General features: G+C 48.1%; 1 protein-coding gene across 3 annotated transcripts in view; it reads right to left on the bottom strand.

Moving 5' to 3' along the window:
* Positions 1-8,417, bottom strand: part of BMPER (BMP binding endothelial regulator) — a 200,117-nt gene extending 191,700 nt beyond the window's left edge. For 2 of the 3 annotated variants that reach the window (XM_070424770.1, XM_070424773.1), the window contains exons 1-2: positions 7,931-8,417; positions 6,818-6,903 (exon numbers count right to left, since the gene is read on the bottom strand). In XM_070424770.1, the coding sequence (XP_070280871.1) occupies positions 6,818-6,903; positions 7,931-8,063 (219 nt within the window). In that variant the 5' untranslated portion in view covers positions 8,064-8,417. The remainder of the gene's footprint in view (positions 1-6,817; positions 6,904-7,930) is intronic. The other variant, XM_070424772.1, reaches the window with a different exon arrangement.
* Positions 8,418-16,435: the final 8,018 nt, after the last annotated feature.

The following is a 16,435-nucleotide window of genomic DNA, read 5'->3' as shown; positions in this document are numbered from 1 at the left end:
GGTGCCCACCAAGCTTTTGACTCGGGCTCCATCAGAGCTTTGGGTGCAGGGCACTCCGCCATTCCTAAGGGTCTCACACATGTACTTCCCTGTGCCTTTCCCCCAAAGGGGCCTTGTCAGGACCCCCGTCTCCCGCCCTCCAGGCCCTGGGTGACCCAGTCAGAACGCATCTACAAGTCCCCGAGCGCCTGCGTCTGGGTCGCTCCTGTAAGACGTATTTATGCCTGTGTCTGTCTCCCCCATTCGGCTACGAGCAAGAATCCGTCCTGTTGGTCTTGGCCTCCCCAAGGTGCCCACGCGGCACAATGCTTCCAACACAGCGCAGGCTAAGAATAATAACATGAAATGGAAGGGGAGTACGAAGTGTGGAGAGAAGGAAGAAAGAATAATATTATGGAGTTTATAACCTGCGATCCCGAGTGCCTTGAGTGCTGTTTTATAGAATTAGAGCTGAAAATCAAGAGGTCTTAAAATATACACCCAGCTCATTGGCTGGACTTGGCTAAGTTCAACAAGCACACTTGACCCCCCGGTGCCACGAAAGGTGGTGTTATTTCTATTCTTTTATGGCACAAAGGAGTCCATATCCCGGCGGTTGGACAGAAGTCCCGTGGAAGAGGGTGTGAAAAACTGATCCCTGTGTTTATTCAGCAGATTGTTACTGATCGCCTTCACTCGCCATGGTTTTGCCTGGCCTGGCTTCTCCCAGCACCGGGTCCTACTCTCTGTCCGCACCATGTTAGTGTCTCACAGTATTTCCTGATGGCGAGTCGCAGAACGCAGTTGATTGCTGATGTGCGCTGGAAAGAGCGGTGTCGCCAAACAAAATGAAAGGGTGTTTCCAATGGGGTGGGGCCGGGCCGGGAGCACGTGCGTTAGGCAGCAAAACCCACCGGGGTCTGGATGGAGGGCCTTCCACCAGGCGGGCCAGGAAAATCCCCGCGATGCCAGACCACTCGGCAGTTTTTCCAGAATTACAGCGCTCCTGGGTCCCAACCCGACCCCGCTGCCAACAAAAGTACAAGTGAAGGTGACCCCACAGGCTCCGAGATGTAAATACTCCGCAGAAAAGTGAGGCCCCTCTTCCATGGAAAGTTTTTTTTTTGTGCTTAATGGAGAACAAGAGGAAAACTTATCCCCGGGCCCACAGACCGCTGGACCAATTAGGAAGCAGCGTGGCTCGGCCCAGTCCCAGCCTGGAGAGACAGAAAACCCCGCTAATTGTTACTGACTTAGCCCCGGTCATGCCTCACGGTGGGTGGGCTTGGCATCCTCATCCCTCCGTCTCCTCTCCACCAGCTCCCCTTTTTCCCCTTTTCTGATGAGGCTCTGCAGCCTGTTCCAGGTGAGGAAATGAGAACTGAGGCAAGAACGTCATCGTGAGAGACACTGTATGCCGGGCCTTAGGTGCTCTATCTCATTTAATCCTCACGGCAGCCTGTGAGCTCAGCACTGCTATCCACCCCACAGTCCAGACGAGGAAACTGAGGCTTAGAAAGGTGAGGTGACTTCCCCAAATTCACCACCAGTAAGTGACAGAGCCAAAATTTGAACCTAGGCCTAGCTGATGCCGGAGCCAAAGCCCTTGGCGAAAATGACATGATGCCCACCAAAAGCTACCTGGCCTGTGTCTTCCTTTGAAAGGGCTCTCCCAGTTCCAGACACGATATGAACTACGAGACCAGAACCACTCTAAAAGCCCCCGGAGAGTGCTTGGGTCAGCTCTGCGGAGGTCAGAACCACTCTCTGACATCCCTGGAGGTATTTTTCGACATGTTTAAGCAGCGAACTGGCTTAGTGGGGAAGGCACTGGCTTAACATCCCAGTGAGTCTCTTAGTAACTGTGTGACCACAGGACATTTGCTCTGCTCTCTGGGTTTCAATAAGGCATCGGTAAAAACAATGGCCTCAGAGCTGGTGTTGGTGAGTTGGCCAGCACAATGCCACAAACTAATTACCTTTCCCTGAAACTGTTCTATTGAATACCTTGTTCCATGGAAAGGCAATTGGTCACAACACTTTCTATACAAAGAAGGAAGGAAGGAAGGAAGGAAGGAAGGAAGGAAGGAAGGAAGGAAGGGGGGGAGGGAGGGAGGGAGGGAGGGATCCTAATCACTTCCTTAGTGAGAATGCAAAATCTAAAAAATGATACAAAGCAATTTTCAAAAAATTACTGCAACCTATGTATATGTGCATATATTAAGTGCTGTATCTTTCTGAACACATCTGGATTCCTTTATCTCTCTAGCTCTCTCTCTCTCTCTTTCTCTCTCCCTATCTGCACCCCAACTCCTTTCCCCCTCTCTCTCACACACACATGCACACTCACACGAATTGAATCCTGATGCAATGTTATCTCTCTCATTCCCAAACATGTGCCTAACACTTGTTCAGATAATAGATATCTTTTCTCTAGCCAGTTAATTTGAACAATAAAAATACATGAGGATTTTATAGAGATAAGGCCCCCAAGAGAACCCAAGATGCTGGTAGCTACTTGTTCGGTGATGGAAGACTTCTGTGATTAAGGAGTGGAAGACAGCAGACAAAGTCTCCTCTGTTTTCACCACTTGCTGGGCTCCAAGGGGGGTGGGGTGCGGGGCGGGGGCGCTTTGTGTGACACCGAATTTCACGTTGCTTTTCATGGGCAGAGGGTCCACCTCTACATGGCACCTCTGGATTTAAAAGAGGGAATTTAAACCTCGGAACAATGTTTTTTGCTGAACAAAATGTCTGCCAAACTAAGCTCTCTGGCTGACTTCTGGTTTTCGGAGTCCCGGCCTCCGAAGCTGTGTCGGGTTTCCAGGACTGGGCCGAAGGCACCAGCTTGCGCCACGCCCTCTCTGCTCCCGTTAGGAAAAGGGGTGAGAAGTCGGAGAACCCCCACTTCTCAGGGCCACTGGGTGGCTTTGGGGACGCCCGAAAGAGCCAGACAATTGCTTTAGACTCCTGATCTGGATGCGGCTGGCTCCTGTGGGCTGGGCCTCAGGGTCAGCACTGATGTGCTTCCCCAGACATCATGGGAAAATAATTCTAGCAAGAACGGGGTAAAGAAACTCACACACAACAGCAGTGGGTCTGGGCCCGCCTTCCTGCGGCTCTTACAAGACCATTTTGTAAGGCGGTGAGCAGCCCTGCTTTGCTTCCTAACTAAACAATGGAACACTTTGCCGCTTTCACCTAAACTGCCTCCCGCTCCCCCAGATTTCAGGCCAGTGGCCCGACTTCTCACCTTCCCCCTGGAACAGAGGCACCCAAGCTTTTTGTCCCACACGCTTTAGAGCGATAGCCATCACCAGCTAACAAACAGGTTATTCTTTGACCCCGGCTGGTTCTGGCAAGATGCTGGGGGCCATGCAGGCGAGGCTAAATGAGAAGAAAATTCTCCCGTTCTGCTCGCCGGGGCCACTGCCCTCGCTGTCATCCTCAGAATTCCCACAGAAATGAGCTCATTCCGCCTTTGAAACATTTCGGAGCTTAAAAGTTTAAATCAGGCCAAGTTGATTTTGTGGGGTTTTTCAAGCTTTTAAAGCGTAATTATATGCAGGACTTTGTGCCACCTATTTCCTCCCAACTGTAACATTTTACGTCTTCTTTAAGCATACGTTGAGGTTAGCTTTTTTCTTTTTAATACATGTTATGAAATAAGATATGAGCTTATGTTCAGTCTTAGGTGCCTTTCTGCCAAAAGGCTGGACCAACACAAACTAAATGTGACTATTTTCTTTATCCAAAATACAGTTTTGACTATTACATACCCTCTTAACGTACATACACAAAACCAGCTCACAACCAGAGCTCCCCACAGGTCAGCCCAACTCCTAAGGAGACTTTCCTTTCATCTAATCTGATTAACAAATGTTAGCTAAGCGGGCTCCTGAGAGACTCCAAAGAAAAAAACAAAATAACTCAAAGCGACGCCAAGTAGTAAAATAAGCGACGATCTTTCCACTTTCTCCTCGCTTTTCCACGCGTCCACTCAGCAAATAGCCTGTTTCACTTGCTAGTAGGCATGTGCCTTGGAGCAGTGGTTCTCAACCTGCTGGCCCTTTAAATACAGTTCCTCATGTTGTGACCCAACCATAAAATTATTTTCGTTGCTACTTCATAACTGTAATGTTGCTACTGTTATGAATCGCAATGTAAATATCTGATATGCAGGATGGTCTTAGGCGACCCCTGTGAAGGGGTCGTTCGACCTCCAAAGGGGTTGCGACCCACAGGTTGAGAACCGCTGCCTTGGAGGCAGAGGAAAACAATGAGTTCCAGCTCTGATATTTGCTAAAATATGCCTTTAAGTCTGCTGACCTCAGTTTCCTCATCTGTAAAATGGGGGTAAAGGCTCTCGAAAGATTTTTCAGAGGATTCAGTGAAATAATGCAGATGTAGATAAGCGCCACAAATAAAGTGGCTCATAAATATTAGCTGCTACTGATAATATTATCCATCTGTTAAATGTATCAAAATCCTAAGTATCAAAATGCTAAGCAGCCTCATGGCAGTGCGGGCCACTCCGACATCCATGGGCTGCAGTGGAAAGTTACAAGAGCATATACAAATAGAGATCTGGTCATCCATCTATTCTTACTCAGTATTTTTGAAATATATTTTTATTGATGTCAGAGAGGAAGGGAGAGGGAGAGAGAAAGGGAAATATCAATAATGAGAGAGCATCATTGATCGGCTGCCTCCTGCACGTCCCCCACTGAGGATCGAGCCCGCAAAGCCGGGCATGTGGCCGGGAATCAAACCAAGACCTCCTGGTTCATAGGTCGATGCTCAACCACAGAGCCACGCCAACCGGCTATTCTTACTCCATTTTATCAAGTCATTACAAATGTTTAGGAAGCAATAATGACTATGATAACTTGGGGCCCAGGACCCCAAACCCATGCACGGGCCACAGAGCACGTGACTGAGCCTTTGCTAGAGAGAGGCTCCGAGACATCTTCTGAGTAACTTGAGTTGGGGCGCCAGAGTTCCCCCTGAGCACATTTCAAAAGGATTCCACCAAGGCAGATACCTCCGAATGTTACTTCAAGACATACATAGACCTACTATCCTTCTAAGCTTAATCAATACTTTTCTGAAATATACATGATTTTCACTGGATTACCAGCAGATGCATTTTTTTTTTCTCTCTTCTGAGTCACTCCTTACTCTCAAAGGGCAGGATTCTAGCCCTGATCGGATAATCAGTAAGGCCACACTTTGAGAGAAAGAACTTCTTCCCGCCAGGGTGTGGTCCCGAAAAGGGGAACGCTCTGTGGGAAATTTTTCATAATGTAATTTGGGAACCTTGTGCAAAACCTAAGCGGCCCATTTACACTTTAAGCACAGTAATATCGGGGAGAAGAAAAACAATGTTTTCACATGTGCTCGGAGCTAGCACATTTAAATGTTCATCGGGGTAATTTCCTATAAAGAGATTAAGATAAAATAATTCACTCACAATATCAAGATAAGAGAAAATGAAAGGAAAGTCATATCTCCCCTTTCTTTGCCCCCCCCCCCCCCCCACACACACACACTGCATTTGTAAATATAGAACTGCGTCAAAATTCAAATGCAGAGCTTCTTTTCAACAGGCCATTTAGTGAAAGATCATTAAGGGCAGCTCACAAACACAAAATCTGAAGAGCCTGCCTCTCGGAGCCCTTTCCTATCAAGGCAGCAATGTTTCTCTTCCCGGCCGGCGAAAGGCATGTTCACCTCTGATTCTGCTGATTCCCTTCGTGAGCAGGGCCTGATCATCATTTGATCCAGGCACGCACCTTCACCCACTTATCATTTCACAACATTGACCTCATCTCTCGTCATGACAAAGTTTGGGTAGTTTAAACCCAGATGGCTTGGCTCCCACCTACACAGAGAAGAGCCCCTTTGCCAGTTCCCTGCAGAACGCTGATCTGATCACAAACCATCACCTCTCTCTTTGGAGTTTCGCACTGACGCCTTCATGCGTTTCCAACAGGGTTTCGTGGTGTGTAGCTTCTCATCGAGGCTTGCCAAGAGTGATTGGCAGGTAACACTCCCTCAGACAAAAACGCTGCTCTTTGTGAGTCTACATTTCATCTCAGAGATTCTTATTCCTATAACTTAATCTCCCCCATGTGGTTACTTACTGGTTCTTATCATTAACTATTAAGCTAAAATAAATTGAAACAAATTCTTTTTTTTTTTTTTTTTAAATCTACTGCCACTGCCAGGGTTAACGAAGCAGCTGACAGCCAAGTGTCATTCTCTATTAAGAACCGAATGTCCTTCCTGACTCATGTTTCCAAATCCGAAATATCAGGACGGTTTTTTGAGAGTTTAGGCTCTAACAGGCCAAGAAATCCCAGGCTACATCTTGTCCTCATGTTTGTCTTTTGTAACTGTCACTTCTCTTTCCCCTTGTCACGCACCTTATCATTGGTAAGATACCTACATGTTATCTTGCCATTTTCACACTGAGCTCAGATGACAGAATCAAGGCAGCAAGTTTGATGGCGCCTGTGATTTGATGGCAACGGCCATTCCTGGGAGCAGACAGTGCAGATGGTAATTGTCACCGAGACAATGCCATACAAAGTCCATCCTTTAAGTTACTTCAGTAAAGATGAGGTCAAAGAGAAGAATTCCCAGCCAGATGACATAGAAACTGCCAAAGTCCATAAAACTCGGAAATTCAACTGAACTCTATTCTCCAGTTATACGCAGTTTTGTAATAACCAAAAACCATGTTTAAGATCTGGTTATATAATTACATTGAATGGGTTCCCCTGGTCAGAGGGAGCAATTGGCTGGCTTCCCATGACCTGCCCTCCCTACTTACCAAGCAGATGCACATTATACAGGGGTTGTCCGTGATAAACGGGATCTGCAGGACTTCACCTTCATTTTCACATTTTGCAACAGAACCTGAAATGAAGAGAAAAAAAAAATATTTTAAACTTAGCTTATTGGCATTATTACAACATTTAAAATTTTTACACTAATGCTTTTTGAAATGACTACCCAAGTTTCAGAAATTCCTAATGAGTTTTAAATGATCAAACTCACCAGAAATAAATATAATTCCACCCCCCTCTAAAAAAAAAAAAAAAAAAACTACCCTAAATAGTTTTATTTGAACAGATTTTATTTTTAAAAGGACTGTAGCCATAGGGGTTAAGCACAATTCATGGGATCTTTAATAATACTCCTCCTTTACGCAAGCATTTCAACTGAACACACACCCCCATGTGACAAATAAATTCAAATTGGCCATTCGGGCAGATTTTAAATTTGAACAACATTCAGGACCGCGTCAATGAAAAGGCCTTTCTATGAATCTGCCTCTTATTGTCTTGATTTGAAATCATATCTTCTTTCCTCTTCTCTTAGAAATTGACTCAATATTTTCTTTTCTGCACCAGGTGTCAGTAAAGTATGTCCTTCAGAATAGCAGTTGGGGCCCTCACCTGCCGGGAAGCATGTAATTACTATATCCCGCTACTATTACCCTTTTAAAATAGGGTCGTTTCTCTAAATTCAAGGTCTGAAGAGCGGGTGCTGTAAAAAGCACTCCTAACACGAGATATACTGGAACCTTAGAGAGTCAGAAAGAAGGATGTGTGAAAGACGGTGCGCACTTTTCCTTACTTGTACCGGGGGCAAGTAGGTCAAAAAAAGGTGGAGGGGGATATTAAAAACAAATCAAGGGGTTTCAGTTCAGATGGAAGAATTTCTATTACTATATTGATGTCAGCATCCTCTCCACCCTTAACCTACTCACTGCCTCCCACCCCTTAACCCCGCGGGCTTCGCTTCATCCCCACCAGCCAGAGAGGGGCAGGCGCCTAGGTGCTCGCTCCGAACCCTCCCATCCCCGGGCGCGCCAGCGCCTCCTCTCCCAGGTACCCAGCCGGCGCCCGGGAGGCCCGGTCCCTCCAGCCCCCTCCCCTACCTGTCAAGAAGGAGGAAGCCAGAGACATGGGGACCCCCGAGCAATTGAGCAGCAGCAAGACGCAGCAGGTAATCCCGGGCGAGCGCCGGCGGGGAAGCTCAGCCAGAGCCCTGACGGCGGAGAACCAGAGCATCGTCACCTGGAGGGAATCCCGGCGACTGCAGGTCCCGTGCCGCCGCCTCGGCTCCGCCACCACCGCTCGCGATCTGAAAGGGCTCTCAGCGGGCGAGTCGGGAGACAGTCCGAGAAGGAGGGAGGCGGGCGCCCGGGAGCAGGGGGGGCGGGGAGGGCGGAGAGGCAGGGGGGACGGGGGGGGGACGGGGGGGGGGGAAGCGGGAGAGGGAGGGGAGGGGTGGGGTGGGGGGCGCCCGGGAGGAGGGGTCCTGCGGCCAGGCTCCTCCAATGCGGCTTTTTTTAGGGAGTTGCTCCCGAAGCTTAGTCGTCTGCCTCCTCGCCAGATAGGGGGCCGGGAGGAGGGGGTGTCGGAGCGGCCGGAGATAGGCGGACGGGACTGGCAGCGCTGCCCGCTGCGCACCGCGCTCCGCGCCGCCAGGGCTGCAGCCACTGCCCCGGGCGCTGCCGCTGCCGCTGCCGCTGCCGCCGCCGCCGCCGCGTCCTCCGCTCCAGCCTTCCACCTCCGGCCGCCTCGCCGGCTCTCCGCCCGCCGGCGCGCACGCTCGCTCCCGCGCCGAAGCCTGGGCGCACCGGGAGCCTCCGGGAACCCGCTGGGGGCGCCCGGGCGCCGGAGCCCCGCGCCCGGATCCGTCCCCGCCGGGCGCCCTGGCTCCCGTGTCCCTCGAGGGAGGCCACCGGCCGCGGAGTGCAGATGGGAGCGGGGCAGGCGTGTCTCCGCCGCCCCACGCACTCGGTGCCGCCTCCCTTTCCCCGGGGAACCCTCCCCTAACGGGGGTGCCGCGCCACCCCTGCTCACGCCGGGGTGCCCCAGTTCTAACAGGGGAGCAGAAAGTGGGGTTCGGGGGTGCCATACCACCCCTGCTCGTTCCCAGGTGCCCCAGCTTTGGGAAGGAGCGACAAACGGGGCGCAAGGGCGTGGGGGAGGCGCAACTTTTCACTTTCCGCTCTGCTTCCCTCTGGCGGGGGTGCGACGGCGGGCGCGCGGGCTGGGCGGACGGAGGGGTCGCGATCCGCGCCCTGTGCTCCGGTGTCTGCGCGTCCCGACACCACGGGGGGCAGAGGCAGAAACGACACGACATGCCAGGACGGTTAATACCCGCGCGGAGGCGAGTGCTCTTCAGCCCCGAAAAAAGAGGAACAGTGGCTCGGAGACTCCTCCCTTCCAACCTCGGGCGGGCCCGGGCGGGGAGATGCTGTTTGACTAACCATTCATTCACCCGCGAAAAGGGAGGGACTCGCCAGGCGGCTGGGAGTCCTGTCGCCGCCGCGGCCCCGGCTGCGCCCTAGTCGCCTCGCAGCCGCGGGTGTCGGGGTGTCGGACCCCTACGCCCGGCGCGTCCTCCCGTCCGAATCTCGGCCTCCCGCCCAAGCCCAGACGCCCTCTGCTCAAAGGGAGGTGCAGCAGAGGAAGGAAGGATTTTTGTAACCAAATTATGACGGTGCGGTGGGAATCAGGGGGTGCTTGGGAAGTGTGGGACCTCATGGTCAGTGTTCCTCGGAGCTGACCGTGGTTCGCCGGCTTCCTCTCCCCGAGAGTGGAGACTGGGACCCGCACGCCATCCTCCCGGGTTGGCCTGGGTGGATCCCAGGGGCTGTCCCTGGCTCGCCAAGCGCTTTTCTCAGCGGGACGCACGCAACTAGGAGTCTCCCAGCAGAGCAGGCTGTCTGCCTTCCCAGAGACCGTGCCTTTGAAAATAAATTAGTTTGTTTGCTGACACATTTAGTCTAGTTTCATCTTAACCCCTCCCCGCTTCTGGGGAGGGGACGGTGGTGTTTATTTGTTTTCGTTTTTTCGAGTGGTTTGGAGGTTTCACTTAATTAATGCAGCATTGCCAACATCCCGGCACGCCAAGGAGCTCACAGGAGCGCATTGCTCTGACGTGGGAAAAACAAGAGACGGGAAGGCTGTCATTAGCTTGGCATGCTCCATTTCCTTCTCAAAACAGATTTTTTAGGGTAAAACTTAAATTAAAAGAGATGAAAGATGATGTGTGGTTGGGTTCGCCCCCCCCCCCCCTTCAAATAACAACCATGGCCAGGCAGCTTCTTGAAAATCAGAATGTGCTTAATGTGTTTACTAATCATAAAGAAAGAGAACGTGCAAAAAAAAGAGAGAAAGAAAAACAAAAGAAAAAAACAGCCTTCCAATCTATAGTGACTGCCTAAAAAATATAATCAGAACTTGCACTACAGATACGTACCATCAATTGAAACCACTATCTCCTCCATCTACAAAGATTCCCCCTGCAGGGTTTTTCAGATAAGGGTGTTAATGGGACTTCAGGAAATGGAAGAGTGGGGCGGCTGGGCGGCCTTTCCTTGCCCTACCTAGATTCAGTGGTAGATTGGAATTAGTACACGTTCTGGACTCGCAGGACCTGGGAAGAGCTGCGGGTGACTTATTCTGATAGGCCTCCCCTGGCACCGGTCACACAGCCTCCAGGTTTCGCATGACCAAGTCCTTCATGAGGAACCTAAGTGTGTGTGGCACTTCTCTAGCCAGGGGCCTGGTGCTTGGGGGTGCTCTCCCTGAAGGTACAAATCCCCAAGCCATCTGGAAAACCCTTTGGTCTACCCGGATGATGTACAGAAGCCTTAGGCAAACGCTTCCTATTTGTCTGTCTTCCTATTTGTTCTCATCAGCTGCCACCAGTGACCTCGCTTGCTGTCTTCTCAGCAAATGGGCCCAACTTGTGAATGAGCATCCTCCCCAAACGGCTGATCAGAACGCGTCTGGGTGTACCCACTGCCACTGCCACCACCACCACCCTCCAAGGGACTTGTCTACAGCTGCCCGCTGGTCTCTGCCTACACAAGACTGAGATACGCTGGGGTCAGAAAAGAACCAGATGACCAAGCAGGCCTCTACGGAAAGGCACATAGATCTGCTTTCACTTTTAAAAATACATGGCGGCACTATCCAAATCCAAAATGCTCTTGCCAGAAATCAAACCGTGAACGACTTGTGTTTGGCTCTCTGTTTATGATACTTTTCAAGGGGATGGAGGTCATGGGTCCATAAGACCATATGTAACTCAGGGCCTGCCCGGTCTCAGGCAAAGCACTGCCTCCTCCTCTTTAAGGTGAAGTATGGAACCGAACCAGATTCAACGGGAGCCAGGCCTACACAGGCAGGAGAAATTCTCTCCAGCTCCTTGCAAAGCTCTGATGCTTACTTTGCCCTGAAAAATCCACTATGTATAGAACTTAGTAATGCGGATTCCAAGTTACTTCAAGAGAAGCTACATCAACCCATTTTCTTATAAACAGAAGTGAATAGACCCTTCCCAAAGGCGCCCTGGCAAAGGAATTGCAGTACCAACCCTGACGAGGGCCCACAGTCTTCCTCAATACGCCAGGGCTTTACCTCACAAAGGACGCCAGGCCAGGCGCTGTAGACCTGATGAGGGAAGGTGCTACCCAGGAGCTCACAGTCTGGTAAGGACGACACAGCAAGTTTGTAAATGAATGCCGTGCAAGGTAGGGAGTGAATGTAAGAGGAAGAGGTAGCATGCCCTGCCTTGGAAGCTTAAGGAGAGATGAGATTAAGTTCTTGGAGAAGGCCGCTCCAGAGCTGAGCCTTGAAGAAGGTGGGGGAGGGGGAGGCTTTCATTGTGGGGAGGGCAGTCCGGGAACCTCATAGAGCTAGAACCTGCAGGAAACACGGGGTTTGTAAAGAGAAGGGGGCAGTCCTTCTCTGGCGCTCTGTAGGCTGAACTGAAGCTGGGGGAAGGCAGAGATAATGAGGAATGCATAAAGAGCGCCTGAAGGATCCACCCCACCCCACCCCTGAGCAACAGGAAGTTGACCTCGGAGTAAGTTCCTAATTCTTTGAAACAACCAGGCTACCTTTCTTTAGAATGGAAATTATTCCTGTGGGCATATTCAGCAATGTGCACATTGAGTCATTGTTAATCCCAACATGGAGGGCACCATTTCCACCCTCGTTCCACTAACTTCTGGCCAACGGGGTGGAAATGGCAGGGGATCTAAAGGAGGAAGTACTCTTTCTTCTCTCCCTCCTTTCTGATGGCTGGAATGCGGGCATAAATAATGCAGCAACCACCTTGACTCATCAAAAGACCTTGAGAAGAAAAAAAAAAAAAAAAGACCTTGAGAAGAAAGCTTCAGGGATGGGGCACTACAAGGAAAGAAGATTAGCCTCTGATACCAGTCTAGGCAACATGAGCCCTGGGCTGACTCTCTCCAACCTTCCTGACTTTGAAGGAAAAGTAGCACCTATCTTATAGCCGTTCTTTGTTGACCATGTTACTTCCAAATAAATCTTCTGAAATATTTAGCACCAAAGAATAAGTACCCAATAAAAAGCTAAATATATTCATTAACGTACTTATTAATTAAAGATGGAAGCACCTTCAGAGCCAAAGACCACAGATCTGTGGTCCCCATTTACATGTGTTTTATGAGCTTTAGGAGATTTAGGGGAGCTTATAATATTCTTTCCTTAAAAAAGAACTTGCCCTAACTGGTTTGACTCAGTGGATAGAGCATCTGCCTGAGGACTGAAGGGTCCCAGGTTTGATTCTGGTCAAGGGCACATCCCCAGAAGGAGGTGTGCAGGAGGCAGCTGATGGATGTTTCTCTCTCATTGATATTTCTAACTCTCTATCCCTCTCCCTTCCTCTCTGTAAAAAAAAAATCAATAAAGTATATTCTTTTTAAAAAAGAACTTTGAAATATGTGTATACCATGTTCATGGGTACATTATTCACAATAGCCAAAAAGGTAGAAGCACTCTAGTGTTCATGCAATGGAATGGTAGTCAGCCTTTAAAATGGAAATTCTGACATGTGTTACAACATGGATGAGCCTTGAGGACATTATGCTAAGTGAAATGAGCCAGCCACAAAAAGACAAATATTGTACAGTTCCACTTATGAGGTACTTAAGCCAGTCCAATTCATTGAGATAGAAAGTAGAATGGTGTTCCAACAGCTGGGGGGAGGGGAAGTGGGGAATTATTATTTAATGGGTGTAGAGTTTTAGTTTTGCAGATGAAGAGTTCTGAAGATTGGATGCACAGCAACGCAATGTGCTTAATGCGACTGAACTGTATACTCAAGAATGGTGAAGACCGTGAATTCTGTTGTGCTTTACCACAACTAAGACATTTGAAATAATTTTTAAAGGTTTAGATTTTCTTTCTCATTGCCCAATTAACATAATTGTTGACCCAAAAAGCAGGAACTACAGATTAGCAAAGAAAAACATGTACTGTGTTGTAACCTTATGAGAAAGGCTGGTTTGTGCTAAGCAGTTTATGTGGATTACCTCACTGAATTCACCCAACAAGCTTATGGGGCAGGTACTGTCATCAGCCCCCATTTACATCTGAGTAAAATTAAGCACAAAAGATTAAGTAAATTGTTCAAGGTCACGCACGGGGAATGGGTTGAGCTGGAATCAGTGTCCAGGTAGGCTGACTCTGGAGGTAAGGCTCTAACTGGTTAAGCAATTAAAACCATTTGTGTCACTAATTATTCTTTGGCAACATCATTTTTAGTAATCATACAATATTCCATTTTATGAAGATACCCTGTCCTCTTAAGTAATCTCCCATCTAAGCTGTTTCTAGTTTTTTACTACTATAAGAGATGCTTCCATGAACATCCTTTTATTATTCATATTTAATTCCTGAGGATCAAGTCATTAACTGGCAGACCAAGGCATGTGCATTAAGGCTCTTGAAGCATACTTTTATACATTCTTAATCAAAGATTATTTTTCCCTTTGGTCTTAACATTTTTCTCTGCTAGACGACAGACTTGCTCAGAAAGAGAGCAAGTCAGTGGGAGCTCTGAGCTGTTTCTCAGAGTTATTTTAATAGATGTTTGCAGATGCAGAGGATATACAATTAATTTAAGGCTTGTTAAAAACAAAACACATTCCATCGACTTTCTAGGCTTCATTGATTGTGTGGTGGAAATATTTATTTAGGGAAATCTTAAACAATAGTGACTTATTTGACCACGATCAGCTTCATGGCATAATATCAAGTGTCTGTGAGCTGAAGACAATAACCAGTTCCTCCCACTTTTGTCTGCAATCTCTTCCTAAAATCGGTCTCTTTCAACTTGAATTCTCAGTAGCTTTTCCTTCTCCAAACCACACTTTCCAGTAGCTCCCATCAGAAAGACAGTAATCATATTAATGCACAATTTCAGCATCTCTCAGAAGACAGCAAAATAACAAATTCCAGTGCTCAAGATTTCATTCATCAGAAGTTGCCCATCAACTCTAGCTTAATTTATAGTAGTTTGCTATCAATGAGATTAGTGGTCATTACGGAATGAACAAAACTAATTTCACTAATGTGGAGAGCATTCAAAGGGGATTCTTTGAAACTAAGCCAATGACTTAATATCTAGTCCCAGTCCTGCTGCTTGACATTCTAATGATTTAAGGCAAATTAATTACTTTGTGAGGCTCAGTTTCCCTGTCTGATAAGAGGGTGAAATAGCATCACCTCTGCTTGCCTGTCAGGACAGAAAGCAAAATCATTTTACAAAGTGCAGCATAAGGAAAGGTGAGTGGAAACTAGAGATTTCAGATATGAAAGGGCCCTCAGAAATCCTGCCCCTTCATTACACAAATTCTTCAACTGAGGTTCAAAGAAACTTTTGCCAAAGCTATAGTGGGTGTGCATTTTTTCCAGAAGAACGAGGAATATGTGGTTTTACTGCCAATCATCAGACAGTAGTTTCCCCTTAGCCATGGGGAATACAGTCCAATACCCCCAGTGGATGCCTGAAACCGAGGATAGTACCAAATCCTCTCTATGCTATGTTTGTTCCTATATGCCCATACCTATGATAGAATTTAATTTATAAATCAGGCAAATACCAGGAGATCTCGGTTTGGTTCCCAGTCAGGGCATATGCCCAGGCTTCAGGCTCAATCCCCAGTGAGGGGCATACAGGAGGCAGCCAATCAATGATTCTCTCTCATCATTGATGTTTCTATCTCTCTCTCTCTCCCTTTCCCTTCCTCTCTGAAATCAATAAAAACATACTTAAAATAATAGGTATAATCTACAATAAAAATAAAGTGGGCACAGGAAGAGATCGATAATAATATCTAATAGTAAAATAGAACAATTATAACAATACTAGAGGCCCGGTGCACGAGATTTGTGCACTGGTGGGGCGGCGGGGGGGGGGGGGACTTGACCTGTGTGGATTGGCCTGCTGTGGGAGTGCCGCTCATCCCAGTCAACTGAGCGGCTGTGGACCCACCCTCTGAGCAGCTGCTCCCACTGTGGGAGCGCACTGAACATCAGGGGGCAGCTCCTGCCCCCTGGTAGTCAGTGCATGTCTTAGCGCAGCCATGGGCAAACTACGACCCGCGGGCCGGATCAAGCCCATTTGAAATGAATAAAACTAAAAAAAAAAGAGACTGTACCCTTTTATGTAATGATGTTTACTTTGAATTTATATTAGTTCACACAAACACTCCATCCATGCTTTTGTTCCGGCCCTCCGGTCCAGTTTAAGAACCCATTGTAGCCCTCGAGTCAAAAAGTTTGCCCACCCCTGTCTTAGCGACTGGTCGACTGGTCATTCTGATTGTTCCACCATTTGGTCACTGGGCTTTTATTATATAGGATATTGTAATAAATGCTATGTGAGGGGAAAGTCTCTCTCTTTCCCTTACTTTCAAAATATGTTGCTGTACTGTTCTCCCTTCTCCTTGCGATGATGTGGGATGACACAACGCCTATGTGACAAGATGAGGTGAGATGAAAGACCTAAGCATTATGATGGAGCAATATACTACTATTGACCTTCTGGCCCTTAACAAGCACTTTATGGCTTCCCTTTGGCATGTCCGAATTGCCAGCACCACTACTCTTGCACGTTGGGACCACTATTAAGTAAAATAAGAGTTACATGAACACAAGCACCGAGATACCACCACAATCGGTCTGATCACCAAGCTGCATATTAAGTGACTAATGGGCAGGGAGACGTACAGTGTGGAGACACTGGGCAAGGGGATGATTCACATCTGGAGCAGAATGAGCTGAATGGTGCGAGTTTCACAATTTAAAACTTATAGCCAGACTGGTGTGGCTCAGTGGTTGAGCATCGATCTATGAACCAGGAGGTCATGGTTCAATTCCCGGTCAGGGCACATGCCTGGGTTGCGGGCTCGATCTCTGGTGAGGGTCATGCAAGAGGCAGCTAATCAATGATTCTCTCTCATCATTGATGTTTCTATCTCTCTCTTCCTATTTGAAATCAATACAAAAATATTTTTTAAAAAATAAGTAAATAAAACTTATTTATTGAATTGCTTATTTCTGGAATTTTCCACTTAATATTTTTGAACAGAGATTGCCTGTGAGTA

The sequence above is a fragment of the Myotis yumanensis genome, unplaced genomic scaffold (genome assembly GCF_028538775.1).
Source record: "Myotis yumanensis isolate MYYU_CA2020_CCGP unplaced genomic scaffold, mMyoYum1.0.hap1 SCAF_9, whole genome shotgun sequence".
Taxonomy (NCBI): Eukaryota; Metazoa; Chordata; class Mammalia; order Chiroptera; family Vespertilionidae; genus Myotis; species Myotis yumanensis.
This window is presented reverse-complemented; position numbering and strand designations above follow the sequence as displayed.